The 27,653-nt window shown below is 39.1% G+C and overlaps 1 protein-coding gene across 1 annotated transcript in view; it reads left to right on the top strand.

The window, feature by feature from the left end:
- MSN (moesin) overlaps positions 1-22,510 on the top strand; it is a 90,594-nt gene extending 68,084 nt beyond the window's left edge. The window contains exons 7-13 of the mRNA XM_075184560.1: positions 2,156-2,252; positions 2,845-3,008; positions 12,188-12,318; positions 13,675-13,835; positions 18,262-18,354; positions 19,437-19,670; positions 20,988-22,510. Of these exons, the coding sequence (XP_075040661.1) occupies positions 2,156-2,252; positions 2,845-3,008; positions 12,188-12,318; positions 13,675-13,835; positions 18,262-18,354; positions 19,437-19,670; positions 20,988-21,152 (1,045 nt within the window). The 3' untranslated portion in view covers positions 21,153-22,510. The remainder of the gene's footprint in view (positions 1-2,155; positions 2,253-2,844; positions 3,009-12,187; positions 12,319-13,674; positions 13,836-18,261; positions 18,355-19,436; positions 19,671-20,987) is intronic.
- The last annotated feature ends 5,143 nt before the right edge of the window (positions 22,511-27,653 follow it).

Genomic DNA, 27,653 nt, shown 5'->3' with positions numbered 1-27,653 from the left:
AGGAGGTGGTCATTGTTATCCTTTTATTTATAAAAGAGCCAACATATTTCACAGTGATGTACAGATTACAGATCAAAACGTGGTCCTTGGAATAAACATCTTCTCACAGTTATCGGCACATTATGAGCTAATTATAGCATTTGTCCAGGAAACACCTGCTACTTTGTTTACCTTTATGTGTCTTTTGCAGCTTCTTGTTCTCTCGTTTCATGAATATGAGACTCTACAAACATTTTAGTGATTTAGAAAAATATTGCATCAGTAACTGGTATGACAGCAAAGAATTTGTAAGCTACGATCTTTTGTTAATACAATCATTGGACACAAAAATGTACATTTATTGGAATTAGCGGATCAATGGCAAAGGAGGTTACGTGTTATATAGATGTAGATCGAGATATATGTATACGTGTGTGTGTGTGTAATTATATATATATATATATATATATCTCTATATCACAACAAATAGATATTACAGCGCGTAACTCTGGATAGATGAGAAATGTCCCAATATAGTCTCTATAGAAAACGTTCTGCCTTTGTACAGGCGGCTGCCAATTCCCAAGATCCAGATTGTGAGCTGGAAAAATCTAGAGCAAAACAGAAGGGATGGGGCGCCACATAGTATAATACTGTATTTCTAGAGGCACAAATACAGTGACTGTTCCACAAGCCCAGAATTGACAATCTCCACGTGAATATACTGGAGTATCAGTGTAAGATAACAGAGTTTTCCCGAAGATCAGTGAGATACATGGAAATACATAGAGTGATCACCACTATAGAGCACCAACACCTTATATGTGCAATATGCGTACCAGATATGAAAGCTTTATAGCTTATCTGTACAGTACTGTATATAGTCATACACACTTTCAAGCGCCAACACCTTATGCATATAATATATGCGTACCAGAAGTAAAGTCTTTAAGGCTTATCTGTAACATTTGCACTATGTCTCATAGTGCCGCTGTCCTGTTCAATTCCAACCGCCCTATCTTTGAGGCGTTTGTATATTCTTCCCATGTTTGCGTGTTTCCTCTGGGTGCTCAGGCTTCTGTCCACAGTCTAAAAGCATAGTTGGCTTTTGACAAGAAGCACCCTAGTTTGTATGTAGTAGGGCATTTAGAATGTAGGCTCTAATAGGACAGGGGATGATGTGAATAATTACATATTCTGTGCACAGTGCCACATAACATGATTGGCACTTTATAAATAGATGTTAATGAATAAAATACAAACAGACAAATTTGTTTGAGCATACATCAGGCATGATCATATTGCAAACTAACATATAAAGTCATGAGGAGGGAACTAGTCCATGGGGAGGGGCTGGATCATGGCACCCCACTGGACAAGTATATTGTATATCTGGCTGGAAACAATTACTGAAGGAAGGCAAAAATATAGCAGAGAAGCTTTAATTATTTTTTTCAGTGTGTAAACAATGTGAACTGCATTAGCTTTGTTGATAGTATGGTCTAATAAGGCAACCATAGTGAAAGTTGTTATCTTTGTTGATTAATGATGTCAGAGATTGAGAAAATTGAAGATATCGTGCACAGGTGTATATGCAAGGGTTCACACCACTCATATATTCTATATTGATTATTTGAGTATGTTTCACTTGATTATTGTCATTGGTTGACATCTATTTGTTTGTGTTTAAATATAATTCTCTTTGTGGCCTATTGTTTCTATTGGTTGTTCCTTTTGTCCATTATGTGTAATCTTTCCACACCACCTGTTTGTGGTTTGGCTTGGTGTCAATGAAGATTTGATGTACAAATCGGTTTATTTTTTTGCTATGCTTATGTACTGGACATATTGACATTTAGGGGCATATTCAATTCTCAGCGAAAACGCAGAGAATCTCGCGGTCCGCGCACGATTACCGTTATTACGGTAATCGTGTGCGGAAAAAACGTTAATACGGTAATTTTCTCGCTGGATTTCAGCTCGCAGCTCCCTGAGCCGGGAGCTGAAATCCAGCTAGCTATTACCGTATTAACGGTAATAGTTTTTCCGAGGCGCGGAAAACAAACATTTGAATATACCCCTTAGTTGGTTAACTATACATATCCTAACACCAGCAAGAATGCATCGAAACAGCCTGTGTGATATATTTTATTCCATCTCTTTTTCCCCCTTGCAGATTGACTCCTAAGATTGGTTTCCCATGGAGTGAGATCAGGAATATCTCATTCAATGACAAGAAATTTGTTATCAAACCTATTGACAAGAAGGCTCCAGTAAGTATGTTTGCAAGGACCTGTTTATTGTACTTATTGAAGCCTAATCATATTTATTGAAGTTTAGTATCAAAAGAGCAGATTGCTATGGAAGTGGTTATAAATCACCATTATTTTCCATACTCTTATAAAGTTTATTATGGTATATGAGGCCATTATTTGTCCATTTTATCCACAAGACACCTGCATAAATGATATTTTGACATAATTGAAAGGTACTTTATCCACAATTTGCCTCTGGATTTCTGATTTAACAAAAAAAAAAATTCATTGCAATTTAGAGTTAACTAATTGTTTTTCCGTTACAGACATGGAGTGCTAATCATCCAAAAAACAAGATTCAGTATATCTGACTTTATACACCATTTTTGAAGCTCATGACTTTGTGCTCTTTAAAATTCCCAGTGTGTTTAAGGTCAGAATGATCTTTAAGATTTGGACAAAGTTGCAGTTTTGAGAGTGGTATTCAGTATGGGGTACCCATGCTAAATAGTACAAAGATCTTTTATTTGGTTAGGAAGCCCTGTTTTAGTATTTAGTTTTCCCTGCTGCCATGTGCACATGCCTTATGTAGTTTGTTCCTGTATTTCAGGACTTTGTATTCTACGCTCCCCGGTTACGGATCAACAAGCGAATCTTAGCACTGTGCATGGGGAATCATGAGTTGTACATGCGTCGCAGGAAGCCAGACACCATTGAGGTGCAGCAAATGAAAGCTCAAGCAAGAGAAGAGAAGCACCAGAAGCAGATGGAGAGGTGAGAATTATTGCCAAGACTTGTCAACTTCCTTTGCTTCCCCTGCTTAGTTACCATCATAATATAGTTGTGTACCACAGACCAATGGTAATGTCTCCCCAAGAGAATTATACCACAGTAAAGTAAGCTAGCCAGTTGGGATGAGTATCGTCATTAGCTGCATATCCAAAAGAGATTCAGTATATGTTATGGAAGTGGGTGATGTCTGTTCTCTCACATGATTGACTCTCAAGTTTCATTTATTAACCTTTTCACTGTCCGGGTCATGGAAATCTTTTACCTTTGTTGGTCCAGACATTTTTTTTCAGACTTTCATATAAATCCATTTCCCGTCCTGTGAAGTGCACTTAGTAGAAAGCTGAACATTCCCTGCAAAATATCTACTACCTAGCTTCAACTGAATAGTTTTAGTTGTCTAAATTGCGTGTTAATTTTTTTTTCTCAGTATATACAAACTTAAATAGGTAACGTTGTTAAAATTAGCTTATGTTTTAAGTCTGGAGTTGCCTGAGCAGTTCCCAGCACATCCCTCAAACACAATAGTGCGAAAATGCAAACTACTACAAAATTGAAATGTTTACAAAATGATCATTTACCTTTTATATCAAGAATAAGACTATAAAAACTGAAACTACAGATGTGACAAACCATACATAAACATGCTGCTTTTTATTTTTACTTTTAGTAAATCATGGTTTTCTTCAGCACTGTTGCAGCTTGGTGAACTGTAACTGGGATGGTGAGATAATAGAAATGGCTGTGCCACTTATGATACTAGCATTTCTTGTTCTGATGACTGGAGAAGTTCCCCATATCACAGTACATCCTTAGTCATCAGCTAAGACTGAATTATTTGTAGCATCCCCTTTCCCGTAGATCAGCCTGGGTGTCTCTATAAAGTGTATTGTGACCTGTGGTGTTTCCTTTACTTCTGTTCTCAGCGCAGTGGTGTGAGTGCAGTAGGCTCTTTGTTGGGTAAAGTTCTTGACAAGCAACACCAGAGGGAGACCAAGGAACCCTCCGCCCCCTACTAACAAAACCACACAAGCACACAGAAAGAGACAGCAATAGGCAAATTGGTCTTTGAAAGCCGAAGTGGCTTTCAAAGACCAATTTCATGTCTAATGTATACCAATTTCATATCTAATTAGACTTTATATATACCAAAATAGATATAGACATAATATATCTCTTTATATAAACTGTATTTTAAAAGTATCCATTTAAAACAGGTGAGATATAGGTAATGTGCAAGAATACAAAGCAGCAATACCTTAACCTTTCTTACCCTAGCCAAGAGGTACCTCTACCTTAAATGCTTACTTGCAGTTATTCTTCAACTGTAATAATGTCTAGCAAAGCACATACTAAACTCAACACATCTACTAACTTAACAAGTTATAGATCAATATATACATATTTAGCGATAAAATGCAGTTAAGTGGTCTTATGAGGAAATTAATACCAAGCAAATGTCTCTCTACGTCTCTATCCCAGAAACTATGGTAGAAAAGGATCCAGAATGTAGTCGCTGGTGTTAGTCTTCCTTAGCTTTGTCAAACATTAATCTCTTTTAATGGTGACAATCTGTAGTAACCCTCACTTTTCCAACAAGCACAATCTCTATTCTGTCTTTATCCCAGAGGAATATGACTTGAAGAAGTTAGGCTTGTATACACTTTCCTCCTTGTCTCATCCTATTACACAGGCCCAGTCTGACAGTGAACTATCTCTCCTCTGTACATCACTGCAACAAATGGCACTTGTCTGAGGAATCTTTTGTTGTTTAGTGCAGATATTCACAATATATCTCAGTCTCTGATCCTTAACTATCTTTCCCTATCACTACCCCTGTTAGTTTATCACAGACCTGCAAATGGTGTACAAATTATCTTCCGGCCTTCCCACCAAGTCCCTATCTACCTAATAACAAGATTCACAATACACAGTTCCATCAAATAATAAATAAATAGGCGTTACTTATTGTCACGAACAGCACTCACCTGAGTCTGCGTGATGCATATGTGACACAGGGTCAACCACAAAGACAACCACCTGGTCTGTCTAAAATGATTAAATCCTTCCCTATCTATGCCACACACTAGCTTTGCGATACTAATTGCCACCACCAAGGTTGTTTCGGATAAGAGCTGACACTCTTATTTAGGAAGCCTTCAGTTCTCCCTTGCATTAATCCAACACAATCTACTTTAATCAGAGTTCACTTAAACCACAAGGTTTGCACAGTTTCAATTAGGTAGCGCCTGGACCAAACTGTCGCATGAATTCATAAGAACACAGAGACTAGAACTTATTAAGTGTAATTTAATATGGAAGATACATCCACAATGCTTAAGATAAAAAGATAATAAAATGACATACAAATATAGTGCAATTGTTTCTTATAAAATAAAAAGGATAAAACACAGAATTGATACCTCACTTAGAATCAAGTTTGTGGTGCCGGGAGGAGCAGAACAAATGGGACTTCTTCAATTAAATGACTCCCTCAGAAGAACCCAGAGTTACATTTTCAATACAGTTTTAAAGCCAAGCTACAGAGCCCACATCCCCCCTTCCTGGGAGGTCAGAACCAACAGGTCTCAAGAATGCAAATTAGGGTTTTATGATTATGCTGTAGAGACAAGTTTCTGTCACTCTATCCTAACTTCTCACCCATAGGCCTTACAAACCTGATTTTACCTCCACACAGCAGGTCATAAGTTTCCCTTCATCTGCATACCACACATGCCTCTGGTAGGTATGATATTGGAGAAAATGATATGATATTTTCCTGTGACCCTATTCAGCTTGAATCTGTCATTCCCATACAACTCTGTCTCCGCAGTCATGCCGACTGGAGCCTCCCAAACAGGTGTTAGATTTCATTGTCTTGCAAGAGATATCCTCAAAGGCTTTCACATTTGCGTCCTGCCATAAATGGTATAAGGTGCTACTCTTATCTATTAGCCCCCCTGGGCAGTTTAACATACACACAACCCATTGATCTAACAGCTTCTAAGAGAACCATGTCACACTATTTCTAGGAAGTAATTCACAAACATATATTTGCAGATTTATGCCTAAAAAGTAGCTTGCATATGACACCTTCCCTTTTTAAGAGATGGCATGGGAATTAACTGACAGGTCATTGCCCAAGACATCTCCCACATATCCCACCTGGTTCAAATGGAATAGCTGTTAGCTGGGTCTCAATAGGTTCTCTGGGGAGAAGGGTTAAAAAGGGGTTACATATCTCAGACAGCTGGGACTTCTGGTCCGGCAATATCTGTGGGCTAACCTCTGCATTCTTAAGGGGTCCTATCCCTTGCGCTGCAGCTACTAGATCCAATGGCAAGTCCTTCTTCCCCTCATCTGGCAATCTACAGACTGTCAGGGTACACGCATCACTGTCATTAGGAGCCTTCAACAGATTATCATGACAATTTCTCTCTATCATCCTGGCAGGGGGATCATACCACTGCTTCTGGCTTGTCTGGGCCTGCGTCATGTTCTCATGTACCAACCCTGTTGCAGTGTGCACTTTGTCTCTAATTCTCATGTCCTCTAAGTTAAAGCCTGAGGGAACAATGGCCTAGGATTCCTGACACTGCCCTTCTAGGTGGGGACACACTATGCAATTCTTATCTTGGGGGCTACGGAACAGGATGCTCCCCTCCCTCTTGGACTCATCTATCTGGGGGTGTAGAGTAACAGGGAGTTTGGGCCCCTCATCTATCTCCTCTAAGCTGTTAGACGGCTGGCTAAGTGAGGGTGGGCTAGCAACTGACCCCCCGGTCTCTATAGAAAACTCAGATGAATGGTCAGAACTCGGATGTAGATCTGAGTGGTGAACATTCGAACTACAGGTCCCAGCAGCAAGGTAAGGATTGCTGTCACTCGCTATTTCCCGTTGGTCAGGACTAGGTGTGTCTCCCCCCCCCCCCCCCCCCCCCACCCCCATGCTCACCCGCTCTGTGTGCAGCTGGTTCCGGCACAGAATATACATCTTCACTCTGCCCGTCCTCCCAGTTACCTTGTACAGCATCTTCTGGGCATATTACCTGGGTAGAAACATTGTCTTTCTCTAGCACAACAGAAGTAATCACATGGGCATCTGTCCCATTTCTAGTAAGCATAATATTTACACCAGTATTAATGCCAATATCTGCAATAACAATGTCCGCTGTCCCTATCCCATGACAAGATATCATTGTGAAGACAGGTTTGGATTCTAACACAATACGGTTATTGGCATTATCCTCATTATTCGCATTAGGTACAATAATACATTCTCTTTCCTTGTCACCTCCTGGTGCCTGGGAAAAAACATGGTTACTCTCAGCAGGTTCTGGTACTGTAACATGGGCGGCATTAAAATCATTACACACTTCAGGTATAATATGGCATTTCCGTTCCCTGTCACACCCTGCTGCCTGGGAACAAACGTTGGTATTCTCAGCTGATTCTAACACAGTGACATTAGCATCATTACCTACATCAGATATAATAAGACATTCCCTGTCCCTGTCACATCCTGGTTTACACATTTCAGGTGCAATTGAACAGACCTTTTCCTTGTCACCTCCTGCTACCTGGGAACAAACTTTGGTACTTTCAGTTGATTCTGACACAGTAACAGGGGTGGCATTGAGATCGTCATTACAGACATACTGAGACAACATTCTTCCTAAATCTGTCCCCAGTAACACATGTATAGGCATATTATCCGAGACCCCGACATCCCTTATACCTCTTCCAGCACCCCAATCAAAGTAAACTTTGGCTACAGGTACAGTAAGGTTAATTCCACCCACCCCTTTCACATAAATACATTTTCCTGGAATGAAGTCCTCTAACCCTACCAGTTCTTAATGTACGAACGTAACATCCGCACCAGTGTCTCTTAAACCCACAGTTACCTTGCCGCCCACAGTGACTGTTTGTAGGTTGTCCGTTCGGCCCCCTTCTGGTCCCACAACACACAGGACAGCTGGTGAAGATTGCAGGGAAGGTACCCCCCCAGCGGAGGGTGAACTGGTCTTCTTCTCTGGACAGGCGGTACTAATGTGCCCCACCTGGTTGCACACAAAACACCTGCGGGTGTCTCCCATAGCAGGCTTGGCCCAACCCTCCCAAAAGATGAAGAAACAGTGGGTAATGGTGTTGAGGGGGGTGGCGTTGATCCTCCTGGCCGGCCCCTTTTCCAGGCCGACTGCCCTGGCACAAAAGTTCCTCTTTTAGCTGCAGGTGCCCGGGTGACAGTGTACTTGTCAGCCAGTCTAGCTTCTTCCGCAGATGATGTAGGGTCCCGATCCACTACCCATTCCTTCACATCAGCTGGGCACAAAGTCAGAAACTGCTCCTGGATCATCAAATCTTGCAGAGCATCAAAGGTGGTGATCTGTAGCCCTCCAACCCACTGTTTGAAGGAAGCACACAGCTGGGCCACAAGTCCTTAATATGTGTCAGAGGCACTGCGTTTTAAATCTCTGAATTTCTGCCTATGCGCCTATGGGGTGATGTTAAAGCGTTGCAACAGGGCACTTTTGATTGCCTCATAATTTCCGTCCATCTCAGGTGGAAGATCTGCAAAGACTTCTAATGCTTTACCTCGCAAACCAGGGGTTAAATATTGTGCCCACTGATCTTCGGCCAGTCCATACTGTCGGCAAGTCTTTTCAAAACCTCGCAAAAAAGTATCCAAATCCCCATCTTTTTCCAATACAGGGAAATTCTCAGGACGGGGTCTGCTAATACCAGCCTCTCTGGCTTCTGGCTGGCGTTTGAGCTTGGCAAGCTTCCAGCTCATATCTCCTCTCTGCCTCTCGCTCGGCAGATTCTCTTTCTGCCTGTCGCTCAGCACGCCTCTCTGCTGCCTCCATAGCAGCGCGCCTCTCTCTCCTGACGGTCAGCAGCTACCTTCTCCTGGAACTGCTGTATGAGTTGCTTTTTAGTTGTAATGTCCGCTGGGCCCAAATATTTTAGGGCAGTTTGCAAATAAACGTCCATAGCAGTGTCCACACATGAACCATTAGAATCATCCGAAATTAACAGTTCCTGGTTTTGAGGAATACCCACAGTCAGGTCCACTTCTGAGTTCTGGCTATGCTCTTCCTTGGACACAGCTGTGAGTTGCTGATCCCTCTGCACAAGAGCTTCAATCAATTGCTCCTTGCTTTTGCCACTGATGGGAATTCCTCCATCCTCACAGTCTGAAATCAGCGCCTCCTTTGTCAAGCGTTTATATGCAGCCGCCATCTCCTCAGCTTAATGCCAAATAAAAAAAAGAGAAGGGGAGGGAAAGAAACAATTGCTGTATGTCTTATAATGTTTTAAGCATTGAGTTCAGTCTCTGGTGAATTAGTCTGTATTTCCTCTCTCAGGGATCACACACCCTAATTCACTCAAGTTCTTAAAAAATTAAAAATATATCCCACAAGCTTGCCACCAATTTGTCACGAACAAACAGCACTCACCTGAGTGTGCGTGATGCATATGTGACACAGGGTCAACCACAAAGACAACCACCTGGCCTGTCTAAAATGATTAAATACTTCTCTATCTATGCCACACACTAGCTTTGCGATACTAATTACCACCACCAAGGTTGTTTCGGATAAGAGCTGACACTCTTATTTAGGAAGCCTTCGGTTCTCCTTAGCATTAATCCAACACAATCTACTTTAATCAGAGTTCACTTAAACCACAAGGTTTGCACAGTTTCAATTAGGTAGCGCCTGAACCAAACTGTCGCATGAATTCATAAGAACACAGAGACTAGAACTTATTAAGTGTAATTTAATATGGAAGATACATCCACAATGCTTAAGATAAAAAGATAATAAAATGACATACAAATATAGTGCAATTGTTTCTTATAAAATAAAAAGGATAAAACACAGAATTGATACCTCACTTAGAATCAAGTTTGTGGTGCCGGGAGGAGCAGAACAAATGGGACTTCTTCAATTAAATGACTCCCTCAGAAGAACCCAGAGTTACATTTTCAATACAGTTTTAAAGCCAAGCTACAGAGCCCACAGCCCACCTTCCTGGGAGGTCAGAACCAACAGGTCTCAAGAATGCAGATTAGGGTTTTATGATTATGCTGTAGAGACAAGTTTCTGTCACTCTATCCTAACTTCTCACCCATAGGCCTTACAAACCTGATTTTACCTTCACACAGCAGGTCATAAGTTTCCCTTCATCTGCATACCACACATGCCTCTGGTAGGTATGATATTGGAGAAAATGATATGATATTTTCCAGTGATCCTATTCAGCTTGAATCTGTCATTCCCATACACCTCTGTCTCTGCAGTCGGCATGTCTGGGGCCTCCCAAACAGGTGTTAGATTTCATTGTCTTGCAAGAGATATCCTCAAAGGCTTTCACATTTGCGTCCTGCCATAAATGGTATAAGGTGCTACTCTTATCTACCAGCCCCGCTGGGCAGTTTAACATACACACAACCCATTGATCTAACAGCTTCTAAGAGAACCATGTCACACTATTTCTAGGAAGTAATTCACAAACATATATTTGCAGATTTATGCCTAAAAATTAGCTTGCACATGACACTTATCCATTTAGATTAAGTTTTCTCCTCAGACCTCACAGGAAATTTCAGCCATTTCTCTTATAGGACAGGGTTGACAAGTCTAACAGGGCTCTCCCTCTCCTGTCCCTCCAGTCTGTTTCCTCATGAGCTGATTTTCTTCGGAGACTCATAGGTTTTTTTCTGCTGACTAAATGACAGGGTTCTTCCCTAAACGGCTCACAGGTTTCACCGCTGACCGGGCCCAACTCTCACACTGCAACTGCCAGTTTCGAGTCATTCCTCTCACCTAACTGTTACTTTTCCCTCGCTCCCTTGGTCTCAGGGATGTCACTGTGAGCAGAGCTTTATCAATTACTGACATTAGTGCACATGTGCGGGCCATCATGTCCACCAGCATTACACATTATTTTGAGGGGGATTTTTTTGGGTGGGGTGAAATTATAAAACCTGCCCCTTCTCTGATGTTATTAGGAGTTAGAAAAGCTATAGAAATGGACACTGGTTTTGTGGAGAACAAAATGCTGTTTGCTCAGGCATGGAAGTGTAGTAGGAGGCAGTGACGCATACTGTATTGACTTGGCCCCATAGGTGTGAGACAGGCAGGCCAGTCTAACATACAGTGGTGGTACTGATAGAAAAACAAAATCAAAATGGCCAGATGGTGATTATTATATATAACACGCCTATGGGCCTTTTGTTGTCCACATCAATTAAAAAAAACCACTGACAGCGAACTCCAGTTGCGCGATTGTAGGAGAATCTCGCTGCCACCACTAGAGTCCTTCGCGGAACCTTTTACTTCTTGGGTAGCTGGTATAGCTGCTGTGGGTTAGTTGGTACCTACTGACCGCTTACTATGGATCCAGACTACTGGGTAGCAGGCAGAGCCTTGAAACAGAGACACTGGGTTCAACACAGGACAGCCAGGGAACGGATTAGAGTGTAAGCTCTTATCTGTTGGTCACAGGAGACAGGTGGCAATAGACGTCAGGCAGTATCTACAAGTAGTGATATTTATTTGCTCGTGGTGTCCTTGCAATGACAGTTACACACTAGTTGGAGGTACTAGTGATCATCCAGGAGTACAGATGGTATAATACAGTTAAAATACAAAATGCAGCTTTTAATTACTGTTTCTGACACACATGTTGGCAGGGGATAACCCAGCCCCCTTCCCAGCTGCCACCACAAAGTCGGAGATATTACATCAGATATTTAGCACTAGGATGTAATATATTATCTAATCTTGGGTATTACAAAATTCACCTCAATCTGTGATTTCCTAAATGACTTGCTGATTGCATTTTTCATGTACTTTGACTATCTTTTTATCAAGACGATAAAAGGTAACAACTCTCTGCTGTGTATTCAGGCTGAAAAAGTGTGGGCCACTCAGATGCTTAATTAGCATAGGATTTCCTTTCTTCAGACAGTTGCAGAAACAAATATCCTCTAACATGGCATCAGTATGTTTTCAATGCAAAACTCTGTACATTTGCATTATAAACATTGGCGCACTGCACTGTGAAATACATTTATATAATAAGTGATCCAGTGACAACATATTCTATTGTTGGTACTAGAAGCTTCAATGTTTTGCATTTCTAATCCTCAGAGCCCTCCTGGAAAATGAGAAGAAGAAGAGAGAACTGGCAGAGAAAGAAAAGGAAAAGATTGAGCAAGAGAAGGAGGAGTTGATGGAGAGGCTAAGGCAGATAGAAGATCAAACTAAAAAAGCCCAAGAAGGTTAGATGTTGGCATGTGTTGATTCTTTAATATATTATTGTTGGTATGGATCCACTAAATATGTTGGCTACAGCAGTTGTGACATTCACAAATAGAAATAGAAAGCAAATAAAAATTGCAGTGGGTGAGGTCACCAAAAACTAGACTATTATTGGGGCTACTGCCTCGCATTTCAGTTACCCCCAAGTAGAATAATATAATTCCGGTGCTCGCAATTAATGTCTAATCATCATCATCATCATCATTTATTTATATAGCACCACTAATTCTGCAGCGCTGTATAGAGAACTCACTCACATCAGTCCCTGACCCATTGGGGCTTACAGTCTAAATTCCCTAACACATAAACAGACACACAGACTAGGGTCAGTTTGTTAGCAGACCATTAACCTACCAGTATGTTTTTGGAGTGTGGGAGGAAACCGGAGCACCCGGAGGACACCCACGCAAACACGGGGAGAACATACAAACTCCACACAGTTAAGGCCACAGTCGGGAATTGAACTCACGACCCCAGTGCTGTGAGGCAGAAGTGCTAACCACTGAGCCACCGTGCTGTCCAATAGATTGGAAGCTTGCGAGCAGGGCCTTCTAACCTCTTTGTCTGTTTTACAGAGTTTGTTTATTAGTTTACTATGTTTGTCCCCAATTGTAAAGCGCTACGGATTATGTTGGCGCTATATAAATAAATATGCTTTTTGGGAGATGGTAATGTAGTCTAGTAATTCAGTATAGACGGTGCAAAAACGAAATGTTAAGCACATTATTCCCTACATCCTCTTTAAAAGCTTTTTTTTTGTTTTATTTACATCAGTCCTAATATCTGATCCGTCCTAATATTTGAATATTTGATTGACCTAGCCACCCCGATTGCACCATTGAGAATCACTAACGTATCTGCCAGCCCTGTAGCACACCAATAAATCCCTGCCAAGGCAAGTAAGTGGTTACTTTATGTCCTTCACCAACTCTTATGAAGGGACTAGCACTGCTGTTAATCGAGCTGTCACTAGGTCACCGCTCACTCAGTCTTACTAAACCATAAGATAAGCTGGGAAAAATGCCAGGACTCATATCAGGCGGATTTCCGCTGCAGGTAGTGTTGGACTGATTCTGCTACAAAGTCTATATAACCAAACACAAGACACAGTGAAGCACCTGTATTTACTGAATAAGCAATTTTGGTCTAGAAAGTCTAGCTAAGAAATCATGACAAAAAATCCACAAACATGGACTTGCCATTTTAATACTTTTATTGTTAAAATGATGGATAACCCTTAATTTTATTCAGAATAAATGAGTTTTATAGTAAATTTGAGGCGGTGAATGTGTAATCTTTCTTATGTTCAATCACAGAATTGGAGGAGCAGACCCGAAAAGCCCTTGAGTTAGAGGAGGAGCGTAGAAAGGCAAATGAGGAGGCTGAAAGACTTGCTAGAGAGCGCCAGGCTGCTGAGGAAGCCAAAGAAGCCCTTCTGAAGCAATCACAGGATCAACTGAAGAGTCAAGAGCAGCTGGTGAGTGACCATAACCCACAAAGCAATGACTGAGTTTTAATAGTATAGATATTTGAGGTTTTCTTCTTCAAGAACTCATGCCAGTCTTACTTCCCAGATACTATATCAGCTGTCAATATCAGCAGGGATGTTATAGAAACATACATTTGTTAAAAAGGGGAAGAAAAAAAAGAGTACACCCTCTTTCAAAATTATGTTTGTACATATTGGACATAATTAACAGTTATCCAGCCCTCGCTAATGTTAATTTTTGTGATAAATAACCCTTAGCCTATTTTATTTGTTTATTATTTTTTCAACAACAAATAAAGCAACAAGAACAAATAATGTGTGGAGAAGTAAATGCACCCTTACCTTCTTTACGGATTCGTAAGTAGTAAGGTGCTGATAATCAAGTGCACATAATTATGTGCAAATAATTATAATTATTTGATTATCAGATGGGATATACATATATAAGGAGAACCAATGCCCATTCATTTCAATGAGCATTCACATTTATGTTAACCATGCCAAGGATAGTAGACCTCTGCATTTATCTCGGAGAAGCAGTTATTGCCTCTTCAGTCTGGAAATCGCTACAAGGCAATTTCCAAACAATTTGAAGTCCATCATTCAATGTGACATTATTTATAAATGTTACCAACCTTCCCAAGAGTGGGAGTCCTAGCAAATTCTCCCAAAGTTCAGACCATATTTGAGAAATCGCACAGAAACCAAAAGCCACTATATACATGGGACGTACAGGCCTCTGTCAACTGTTAATTATGCTACCCTCAGAAAAACACTGCATAAGTATGGCTTTTAGATGAGAAGTCGATTTGCAATTTTGTTCTTAGTGGGGAACTCCCATGAAATCAAACACTACGTAACACAAGAACCTCATACATACTGTAAAGTACAGTTATGGAGGGGTGATTATTTTGAGTTGTTTTGCACTCCCTGAGCCTGGATGCTTCACATACATTGTGACTGCTATGAACTCCTCTTTATACCAGAATATTCAACAAGAAAATGTGAGGCCATCTGTCCAACTGAAGCTTGGTTAGAATTGGACCTGGCAACAGGACAATGATTCGAAGTACACAAGCAAATCTACAACTGAATGGTTCAAAATGAAAGTCAGAGTTTTGGAACAACCCAGTCAAAGTCCAGATCTTGATCCCAATGTACATAAACAAATGCCCTCCATTATAAAACACTTTTTAAGTTTGTTTATGTTTAAGAGTTGACCAAAATTCCTGAAATGTGATGATACTGATAAACTCCTGCAGAAAACAATAACTTCAGGTTATTGCTGTTAAAGGTGGTTGTATAAGTTCCTGAATCATGGGGTGTACTTACTTTTTCACACATGGCATATTCATGTCTGTTTTTATTTTTGGTTGAATATATAATGAAAAAGTAAGATATATTACTTTTTTGTCACATGAGATTAGATTTATCAAATTTTGTGAGGACTAGATGATTTTTAATTAGGTCCTTTAATTTGAAAGAGGGTGTACTTTTTTTTTTCACCTCAACGTACATATGAGAAATTATGTATTGGAACTATTATAGTGAATGGAAATTCAAATTTTTCTCTGATGTCTGGCATTTCTAATGCTATTCTTGGGTATACAAGGATTGTGCAGGTCCTTTTAATCCCAGTTGTTTGAATAAGGCTACTACCTTTTTTTTTCTATCTGGATAATAATGTTTATTGATGGATAGAACGGTCGTAACCAGAAAATGGTGCAGTGTTGAACTGCTAGTACTAGATTAGTGTGCTCTTGATAACCCCTGAAAGCTAGTGAGGCATTTCCCCTGCACAGAAGGAAAGTTCAGGCACAAACAAAGTGATGGGTTTGTTCCAAAATAGCATAAGAAGAGTGTGTGAAGATTGTCATCCTAAGCCTGCCCAATGCAGACATCTGCCACACCTCTTTAAATAATTTTAATTATAGTTTTCTGTTCCTTAGAAATGACCACATAAAGCAGGGAAAATAAGAGTGTCAAGCATCAATATTTATATTTACTGTTTTAAAGAAAAATAAAGATATAACATATACATACAAACCCACACACATGCATACATACACACCCCCATACATACATACATACATACCCCCACACACACATACATACATACATACATACATACATACATACATACATACATACATACATACACACCCCCCACACACACATATACATACACACCCACACATATAATTTATAATTTTCTTGTATTAACATAAATTGTTATATACCATTAATGATTATATTAAGTGCCTTGGAAAAAATAAAAAAAACCAAACATTTCAGTAATTAATTTTTTTATTTTATTTTTTTTCGAGTATCAAAGACGCAACATTTTAAATTATAGATTTAATATACAAAAGTACAGGGCATTCGGATATAAAAAATAATTAATAAACAATTAATAGATTGACATACAAGCAAAACAGTTTAAGAGGTATATTCTGGCCAAGGGAAATTGGCTTGGAAGATGGACAGCTTATCAATGTGAATTGATTTCCCAAAAGTCTGAAATTTTTTAAAAAAACTGAGACCAGTTACAACAGACACTTCCACACCTGTCCCCGCCCCACACGGGTTGTGTCTGTGATACTTTTTTCAATCACTATTTGTATGTTGCCTGATTTACTACCCAATTCTACTATGTGACCTAACTTTTCTGTGAAGCATCACACAGACCTAATTTCATTATTAATAAATCCCTTATGAATTTGTCCATCTTTTGATACCAAACATGATGGAATTATTACAATATGACATACCAAAGATATGTGATTATAACTGTTCCCGGATAACGCCAGTACCTGACATTCACAACCCTGGTGTGATTTCTGCTTCTCAGTATGGAGTGACACCCAGATTTCCCAAAATATCATCAACATTTATTTATGTAGCGCCAGCATGAACTATTTAGACATTTTCCTTTTGAAGCTCATAATTCTATATATCTTTATAGGCAGTCTTCAAATGCTATCTTTGTCTAGAAGGATCTCACCTAGGCATATGGCTCTGTCATTTACATTTAGTTGTTTGTTGTGTTTATACTACCTATTGAAAGGAAGTCAATTAGGAAGGGGAATCCATGATCAAAACAATGGATATTCGATTTGCATATCTTAAGCAGGTCTCCTCAACCTAATTACCTCCTACTGGGCTAATTGTTTCCTTTTTAAAAACATTTGGTCAAACATTTAGTTGAAAATCAGGTTTATTTATGTATCAATGCAATGTTTTATTTGGGCCCTGACATTCAATATTCTATTTCATCATATCAGATTTATGCTGTCATCCTGACATATTCTCAGAAATGGAAGTTGCTCATTCAATTTATAGGTTCACAACGGGTGCTTGAAAGGGTGGGGCTTTCCAGAAAGGAAAGACTACAGAGAAAAATCCCCCAGCAATATATATCTTGTTGTTTTGGTGTGTTCTAAATGTTCTGGCAATCCTGAGACTCTGCAATGACTGAATTGTTAAAATTTTGTCTGGTTCTAAGTAGTCACAATAGCGCACACTTGTGGTATAAAAGTACACAGTAGTAGCTTAAAATGTGTTTGGAAGTGATTCTCCAATTGTCCATGTTTTGTGAAAAATATATATCACTGTAGCATCAAGTATTGTCAATTCTGTTTTTCCCCCAGTGTTTTGTTGTGCCTAGTTCCAATTAATATCCTCAAAGGAATAGGTTAAAATTGACAGTATACGGTCTCTGAATAGCTTGGTGGGTGTCTACTGTGCTAAGGGGGAGTCATTGTCAGAGTGTTCCTAGTGGTCTGGGACTTCAGAGCCTTTGCAGTGACAGCATGGAGCCTGAAAAACCGCTATAGAAAATATTGCCCCCCAAAATTTATAATACACCATCACTTACGGTCCATGTTATGTCTCCAGATAGCAGTAGCTGAAGTCATATTTGGGAGTGTTTCTCTAGTTGGATAAGTAATGAACTACAAAAAAAAAAAAAAATTGATTGGTTGTGCCCCTTTTTTTTTTTTTTTTTTATACACAACCTTACTATGAAATTACACTATAAATAAGCCGATCCAGATCATCCATAAATACATTGGATTTTTGCTCTCCTAAATAATGCGCTTGTAGGTGTATTGTGTGATGCTAGTAAGGTATGGCCTCTGCACTATTAGGTTGTGGAAAAAATTAAATTTTGATAGTTTAAAAAAAAAATACGCCTCAGCTTACCTTATGATAATGTGGTTAGCCGCAGCAGTGTTTTTGTTTTTTTTGGAACTAACATTTGGCTTGCCCAACAGTACCATTCCAAGATAAGGCAGCATATTTCCTTAGATCAGGAATACAAACTTTAAAAAAACTTTATTTTATTGTAACTTTATTTTTAACTTTTCACTATAACCTTGTTTACATTGCAAACATGAATTACTTTGCTTCAAAGTCTTCAGAATTAGCAGAGTTGACAAATACAATCAGCCAACTGGAACTTTCCAGAAAGAAGAAGGAAGCTGAAGCTGAAGAATGGCAAATGAAGGTAAGAATTGCACATTTATTTTATACCATATTTATGTGACTAAGATTAATCTAATGGTGCCTTCTCTTTAAGCAAAATGGTTTTGAATTTCTCCTGCACAAAGAAGGAATTTTTTTTTTTCTATGTCCCCTTATCAGAAATGTAAAAGTGTCTCCATTATCCATTTTTTCAGGTTTGCTCCTTAATTTATTTGTCTCTCTATACTGTTCAGTTTTTCATTCCTTTTGTCATCTTATCACTTCAAATAATCTTTTATTTTTCAAGTCTAGTTTCATTAAAAGGAGAACATCTAAATTATATATAAGATAACACGTAGTGCATGTTTGATATGTTTTTGCAACTTACAAGGGTAATGAACCCATTAAGGAGTTCCATGATAATTTTATGGTTATGTCCAAAACATATATTTTGATATTTAGTTGGTGGTTGATTAAAAATAGAAATGTAAATGCCTCCCACGCCCCTTCTATTACTGCGGCATGCTAGATCTCCTTCACTGCTCTGAGCCTATGATGGCATGTGTCCCGACATTCTGTGTGAGGCGCCTAGAACAGCCTAAACCTGCTGGGAATAGAATAGCAGGTCATGCTGCAGGTATATGATTTTTGTTGCCATTGTAACCATGGCATCTGTTAGCAGCAATGCATTACTGCGACAATGAGAAGCTAGGATGCTGGGATAGACAGTAGTGTGAGAAGTAAGTACATATTTTTATTCTCCCATCATAGTTGGCACTCACACACTCGCGCTATAGAAATATAGATTTTAGGTGGAAATGTGCTTTAAGGCTAAGAGACCAGAGAACAGGTGATTTTATACAGTGTAAAGGGCTACAACAGGGTTTTGTTTCGTTATTTTTTATAGACTACCGTAGGGGCTATGTACTGAAGTGGTGCAAAGACTGTTTATGGATTGTTTTATGGAACTCTTCAGAAACTCAAGGAATTGGTCAATTAACTTGAGATATTCTATATTTTCAATAGTGCTTATCAGAATAGCTCATAATAGACTTTTTTCACAGGACAAACTTAAATATTTATGATGCATTGACATTTTTGTTAATATATTACACTCGTCTACAGGCCCAGACAGTGCAGATTGACTTAGAAAAGACCAAGGAGGAACTGAAGCTGGTTATGACCACTCCACATGTACAGGAGCCCATGCAGTCAGAGAATGAACATGACGATGAGCAGGATGAGAATACTGCTGAGGCGAGTGCAGAGCTGAAACCAGAAGCCACAATCAAAGACCGGAGTGAGGAAGATCGCACCACAGAGGCAGAGAAAAATGAAAGGGTTCAGAAACACCTTCAGGTATTTCTATGTGATTATAAACGCCTTACTCCATTTTCTTTCACAGTGCCAAGCTAGATGCATGAAAAAATTAGGAATAGCATTGAAAAACAATTAAAGATACACAGTGATGTCTATATAGTAACATGATTTATTTTAATAGAATTTTGAAATAAAAAAACTTCACATTTTTTCAAGCAAGTTGTTCACATGCATAGCTACAGAAAAAAATCCTGTACCTAGGGACGTGGACTGAAATATGCAAAAGTCATTATGCCTGTTCAATTATGTGGAATTTTTAAACACCCCAGTCTGCAATGTATACAAAAAGTCATCACTGTGACTTGCATTAAGTGGCCTCCTCATTACAACATAGATTGAGTGCGACTGTACTTATAGTATTTTACATAACTGAGATAGAGCATATAGCTTGGTTTTGCACACCACAACCTATACTGGTGCTTTGTCTACAATCTACAAACCCTTATCCAAGATATACATGCAGCAGGAGCTAAGCCAACATATATTGGATGGTGTGTGGCCATCTCTAGGCAGTTATTTTTTGCTGTGGTTTTTTTTACTGCCCTGCAGGTAATGATGATTTTAGGAATAAACCCCTATTCACCTTAAAGTTTCCCTACAACCTAGTAGTACAACATATACATATACAAGTGTTAAATTTTATTGGCAGTTTACACCTGTATTAGCTTTTTTTTTTATAGTCACCTAATATATAAGGTTCAGTGACGAGTGTGAACATCCCATTTACTGGCAGAAATATGCTTGCTGTTCCCCAACAATTTTTTTTGTGACTTCATGAAATTGTGGGAAGACTGCCAATTTAAAGTGTATATTTCTTTGTTTGTCACATAATAGTTATTGCTCAAGTCACGCAAGTGAAATAGTGCCCCATAGGAAACACAGTAACCTCAGCTGGTAGTCAAAAAGCATTAAAAACCCTAAAATGCACAGTTTTTTCTTTGACAAATCTCTTGGGCCATTTCTCTTCCTGTGACTCTGCAAGAGCTGTGTAATACTGTATTGCTTTAGCAGTGATTCAAATGCACAGGGGTATTTTCTTGGCTGTGAAAGCATATTAAAAGTGCCATATAACATGCCATCACTATTAACAGTCGATCTGGTCATAATTAATGTTACATAAGTACTAATTTTACTGAAGTATTAGTTTAATATAGATAGTACAGCATCAAACTAGAAGAGATGAGCCTTAAAGTAAAAATATTTAATATAAATGTCTTGGTAGATATTTCTATATGCAAATCTTCTCTATAAAAGAGAAACTAAAAAATTCTGTAACTGCTTCTCTCATATTTTCAGCTGTTAAGTTCTGAGCTGGCAAATGCCAGAGATGAGGAGAAGAAGACAGCAAATGATATTCTGCATGCTGAAAATGTGCGCGCTGGAAGAGACAAGTACAAGACTCTTCGCCAGATCCGTCAAGGCAACACCAAGCAGCGTATAGATGAATTTGAATCTATGTAAAACCTGCAAATTTTTGTCTGTTTCACACATTGATCTCCTTCCTTTCCATGGCTCAGCTGGAACTACTGTACCACTTTGATAAGGCAGGGTTTGATGCAGTACAATCATAGGCTTGTAGTCTTTCAACTCTTCCTCTTGTGCAGGGATACTGCTCCATCCTCCTAAATTTGGCAGTTTCAGAGATACTGAACATGCAACCAAAATAGAAAGCCTCTATTTTTCCAGCAGTTTTGAAGATTTAAAAATCCTGCCCCAAAAATGTCTCTTCCTGACGAAACAGTGGAGCTTTATGTGCCTAACCCATGTACAATTTATAAAGACCAACTTTTAAATATGCTGTTGTCTATTTCTTGCACTGGTTAAATGGAGCTGTACAGTTCCAACACTGTAATGTGTAATGACTTGTTATTGTCTGAAGTACATTAATTTGGTTTCTGTCTTAAATTTCATATTCGAAATATTGTAGCAAGTCTTTCATTTATATCATTTGACAGAAGATATGAGAGCATAGCATATTGTAGAAATTCTGGAATCATTTATACTTATTTATTTTTGAAAACCAGTAACTGATCTATTAATTGCTTTTAAAAAAACATTAAATGTATAGAAGGGGAAACATGTTTTATGTATCTGGTTACCAATTGTGCCTCTGATTATGTGTAATATATATTACACAATAGACCCATTTTCACCCTAGGAAGCATGCTTAATTGGCCAAGATGTAAAGCATTTCTTTGCTTCCTTGTCTAAATCATAGTATACATGTGTCATTTAGGAATTCTTTACAAACTTAATTCTTCACTGCTGGATAGTATTTCTTTGAACATAATTTTTGTCTTGGTGGTTACAGCTCCATGCTGAAATTTCTTTTCCACCCTTTACCAGTATTATATATTTCCTTTGGTATTATAAGTATTTTTTTTCTAGCTATGCACAGTTGAAAAGTAGTACAGAGGAAGAAGCAAAGCAGCCTTTGGGAAACACAAACGACTGTATACTGTATTATAAAAAAAAAGTATTTTGAAACAGATGTAATGCTCAAAGAGCTTTCAGTATTAATGGCATACTTCTAGTATTTTTATTTGGCAAATATTTGCTCATTAACTCCGTCATTCATGGCCGTATGGGATCTTTTCCAGGCAAAAGTGTTAATATTTTTTTCTAAACTATAGTCTATTGCTGTAAATTATATTGATGGGGTTTGTAACAGCACGTAGGAACATTTTTTTTTTATTATTATTTCCTCTCTAAACCAGCGCAAATTCCCTATTAAAATCTATTTGTAATATTTAGTTTTTCTCCTTGTGATCTGAACTTGTTCTGTTCTTCCAGTGCCAATAAAATATAGATAATCTGAATCTTCTATGACTCCTTGATTTCTTGTGTCAACCTGTGGTCCCTCTAATTTTTTAAATGTGAATTGTTTTCAATGAGCAAAAATTTTAGCAGTGAGTAATCATAGGTGAATTGCGGACAAAGTTTTAGGTGGGTGTGGTTATGGAAACTAGTGGATCACACCTCCCAGCTTTGACAGCCATTAAAGTTCACCCATAGCCAATAAATTTAGGAAGTTACCCAGTTTGTTTATTTGATGCTGTTAATCTAATCCTTAAACATATTAATATGTATTCCATGGGAATGGACGCTACACCAGACCCTGTTATCCTCCAAGATGCTCTTTTTCAAGATCATTGGACAAAGACCTTATTTTTTCATACACAAGAAGTTTTTAAAGATCATGTTTATAAGAATGACAGCCTGTATGTATCCATTTCAGGGTGAGGAAGTCTTTAGATGGAGCTTTGTGCCTAAAATATAGTGCTAGGCCTGGGAAATTATATTCTAGGCAGTTTGAAAGCTCTTCTTAATTATCCTTTCGGCCCTTTAAGCCTAAAAGAGGTAGGCCAGGACAGCAAGTAACACAATGATTATCTCCAGTCACAATCTCTAGTTAATCCTGTATGTGGCAGAATGTAAAGCTTTACAGAGGTCTGGAATCTTACCACTCAGGATCGGTGGGTTTAAGATATAGTCGGCAAAGGCTAAAACATGGAGTTTCATAAGGCGCCCAAAGGGAGCAAAATAGTAAAATCCTATGTCCAACCTCTCCACTGGAACTGCAAAGCATTGCAAGACAGTTTGCATCATTTGTTAAAGGCATGGATGATTGTTACTGTTACTTTGGACCAAGAAGGCACCAGCTATTCATGGCTGTTCCTGGTACTAAAATCTTCAGTATGTTTCAGAACCGTCCTGGACATACAAAGACTCAATCCGTTTGTATACTCAACACATTTCCAAATCGAGTCGGTGAACTCCATTCCCAATGCAATAAGGAAGGGAGAGTTCCAAACGTGACGAGAATTACAGCACGCTTATTTCCAATTTCCTATTGCAGTACAACATCATTGGTTTCTCAGATTCTTCATTCAAGGATGTACCTTCCGGTTTCCCTGCCCTATATTCGGCCTCCTCACATCTCCAAACACCTTCACCATGGTATTGATGATCTTTATGGCCACTCTCGAATAATGAGGAATAACCCTTTGGCTGTATATTTAGATGGCATTTTTGTCATAGGAAAGTCAGTTGGCAGTTCAGTGATAGTCTTCCCGACATGGATCTGATGGCATCCGCTCAGAATACCAAGGTAGTCAAGTTTTACTCCCATCACATGGACATCAGGGAAGTCTGAGTAGATGCTTTGTCAATACTGTGGAATTTCCAGCTAGGTTATGTGTTTTTTCCTTTTCCTACCATTGCCCGCACTCTGTGGAAAATCAAGAAAGAGATTGCTGCAATCCTTTTATTTTGCCTTATTTTGGCTTGGTCAATGGAGCAAACTTGGCCATTCTACCATACTAATTAGACCTTCTACACCAACTATTCAACGGAATCCCACTCTGATGGTGTGGTCAATGTTGGGATGCAAAGATGTCTGATAAATTTATTGATATTTGAATTCAAGCAAGAAAATATAATGATCCTATTGTTTATTATTAAATATGGAAAATGTTCAATTTGTGGACTAAAATGAAGATATAGGATCCCACTTCTACCAGTGTCCCAATTATTTAGAATTTTCCTTCATGATGGTTTTGATAGAGGTCTAGCGTTCTCTACCATGAAAGTTCAGCTATCTACATTCAGTATTTTTCTTGATGCATTATTTTTCAGTTATTTCAAGCCGTAAAAATATTATGGCCTGAGATCAAATTTGTGGCTTTTTGATCTTATTATTGTTTTGGATGCCTTATTCTCTTTGAACCTTTGCAGGATGTTCAAGATAAAGGGCTTGCTTTTAAAGTATTGTTTCTAGTAGCAATTGCATCTGTTCATCGAGTGGAAGAGTTACATGCCTTTTTGTATAAAGAACCTTTTCTAAACATCTATGAAGACACAGTAGTATCAAGAACTAATCCTTCGTTTCATAAAGTAGTTTCCATTTTCCATCTAGCCAGAATTTTACACTACTGTTTCTCTGTCCACAACCAACTAATCAAAAGGGAGAACAATTGCATACTCTGGATCTTGCAAACCTGTAATGTAATACCACAGCACAAGACCCTATTATTATAGATACTGCTATTAACTCCCAAATATCTTATTTAATCATATGCTCACTAGACTAATTTATAATGGTCAGGGCAGTAAGACTAATTAACTTGGAAATTTTTTCAGACACCCAACTGCAGTAGAAGTTGCCTTATATAACTTACAGGTGTGTTTCTTTTACGGTCTCTTTGCAACTGATTAGGGAGTTAACCCATTATAAGGGCTGCCATGGAATACTTAAAGGAAAATAAATTAAAGATCAGTACAATGCTATTATTTGTGCAGGCTTTTTAGAACAATGGGGTATGTGTATTAAGTCACATTTTGAGAGAGAGCGGTACATTTCACTTTTTGCCTCCTCAGTGATGTCCAAATGCCTGGGGCATGCCCAGATGAGGAGTCAGGGCAGATTTAGTGCATACACGAATGGTAATGAGATTAATCATTTAGCATGTGGCGTGTGTATCATATTTTCGCTTCATGTGCCAAAATCCTAAGGGGTGGGGCCCTATTTACTTTATTATGTTGTTTGGTAATGAGAAATGACGTTCCAGAGGAGTATCTATTAATCCATGCTGGTCAACCTGCGCCTCCCCAACTAATGTCATATAAACCTACAACTTCCAGCATACATATATTGACTTATGTAGTCATCGCAATCTTTAGGCCCCAGGGCTACCTTTTAAATATTTCCTAAAGTAACTCATGAGCCGCGGCTTTACTATGAGCCGCCGCGGCTTGCTTGTGCTCAGTGCCCCTCGTCGAGTCGTCATGACAACTGAAACATCACTTCTGCCTCAAGCCGGCTGTTGCCAATGGTTGGGATGCCTTCCCAGTCCCCGAAGTGTCCCGGCAGGTACACACAGCCAGGCATGTGTATTATAATTATTTGATTAGCGCTGCATCCCGGCAAGCTGGTCGTTGGGCGCATGCCCAGCTGGTTCATTGTGGTAGCTGGGGCCCATTATCTTGTTTGTGGAGCTTGCTCCTGATTGGCCACTATCTGTATTTAGGCAAGGGAGGGCTTAGCCTCCCTGTCTGTTATAGCGTTCAGTTCCCTGGCTGCTGGCCTGCTCCTGTACTTTGTGCCTGTACTTATGGATAGACCCTTCTGTGTATGACCCTTGATTTGTTAATTGGACCGTGATTCATTGTTGATGACCCTAATGTCTGCCTGTGACTCAGATATCCTGTCTTTCTGTCGGACCTGACCCTTTTCCTGGGCCTCACCTCGCTGCCTGCTTGTGCCCTATGACTTCGATCTGTCTCTGACTTCGCTTATGTCCTGCCGTCATCCCCTTGCCCGCGCTACGGTTATATCCATAAGCTTGTACTACGCAGAGCATAAGACCCGAGGGCATCTGAGTACCTGTGAGCGCAACAAGCTCTGCGGGAAAGGCGGCTGCTAAAGGCGAAGACCTCTACCACCTGTTCTACAAGACTATGTCAATAGCCGCTAGCCGTGACAGTAACAGTCCTAGGACATACTGATGGGTTAATTGTCCTTTGAGAAAAATGGACCTTTGTTTGTGCGGTAGGGGATTTAGATTGTAAGCTCCAATGGGGCCAGGGACTGATGTGAATGATTCAATAGTGTCTGGAAAGCATTGTGAAATATGGTGGTGCTATAAAAATGATAATAAAATAAATGTTAATATTTGTTATATTTGAATGTGTACTTAATTTTAATGATTTCACTGTCTCTACCATCAACAGTTTATGGTTTTCATAAACAAGTCTGACAGCATCCTCTGGAAAAGTACTGAGTCTTATTATTTCTCCCTTGTCTGTCAGAAAAATAATTCAGGGTTTTGTTTTTTTTACTCTTAAATCAGTGTTCATTGCTTCAGATATGTATGGTTCAGGTTAGAAGTGTAAGCCATAAACAACACTTGTCCAGGGACGGGCAGCTCGTTCTGACATGCAATTATTTGTACAGTAAATTCAGAGCAGAGCCAAACACGTGATAATGATACTCTTATTCAGTATGGTGTAGTATCCCTGCTGCCGCTGCTCGACAGATGAAGCCAACTTATGTATTTTCTTTGCCTGGAGAGAACCAAAATGTCTGAGAAATATGGACATAATTCAGATATGGCCATCCATTTGTGTAGCATACTTGAGTTTTTTGCACTGCGCGTGCTCAGAAAGTGAATGCACGCAACTGTGGCTATTTAGACCTGTGATGGGGAGGGAAGGGATATTCTAACACGGACAATGTACAGTAATGGCGTGTTCTAGCAATTGCGTTTGTATTCATACTGGGACAGAGTCGCAGAGACGGATGATAAAGCGATTTTATTTGAGAGTGGTCAGGGACAGCTGTAAGTAGATGATGATTCATCATTTATTTATATAGCGCCACTGTAGTGAACAAGGAGCAATTACAGTTATAAGGATTAACAAATAACATCATTGTGGGGGAAAAAAACATAAACATAACTGCCTTGTAAATATCAAATTAATCTATTTATAATTTGTGTTTCTCTGTAAACTAAATGCAGATGACTTCAATATGGAGCCCTGCTCTCCCAGGGTTAACAATGTAATTCTATGTGTAAAATGTGAGGCCAGAAATATTGGGCCTGAGCCATTAAGGAGAGCAAATCATGAAAAAGGAGTAACTTTGCACATGGGCAAAACCATATTGCATTGGAGGCGGAGGTAAATTTAAAATCTGGGGACATATTTATAGTTTGGGTAGGGAATGTCCTAGATCAACTTAAATTTCAATGTAAAAATAAAAGCTATCAAGTATTTGTGTTACGTGAAATAAACAGTCAGTATTTAACTTATGTGCAAAACAATAAACTAATTTGCACCCGTTGCATTGTAACATGGTTTGTTTTGGAGAACATTACTCCTTTTGTTTGCCATACTTTTCTTAATGACTCGGGCCCATTGTGTCCTGTGTTACTAGTTAACATTAACACCTTATGGGAAACT

Source organism: Mixophyes fleayi, chromosome 9 (assembly GCF_038048845.1).
Source record: "Mixophyes fleayi isolate aMixFle1 chromosome 9, aMixFle1.hap1, whole genome shotgun sequence".
In the NCBI taxonomy this organism is placed as follows: Eukaryota; Metazoa; Chordata; class Amphibia; order Anura; family Limnodynastidae; genus Mixophyes; species Mixophyes fleayi.
The sequence above is the reverse complement of the archived record's forward strand: the minus strand, read 5'-3'. Positions and strand labels throughout refer to the sequence as shown.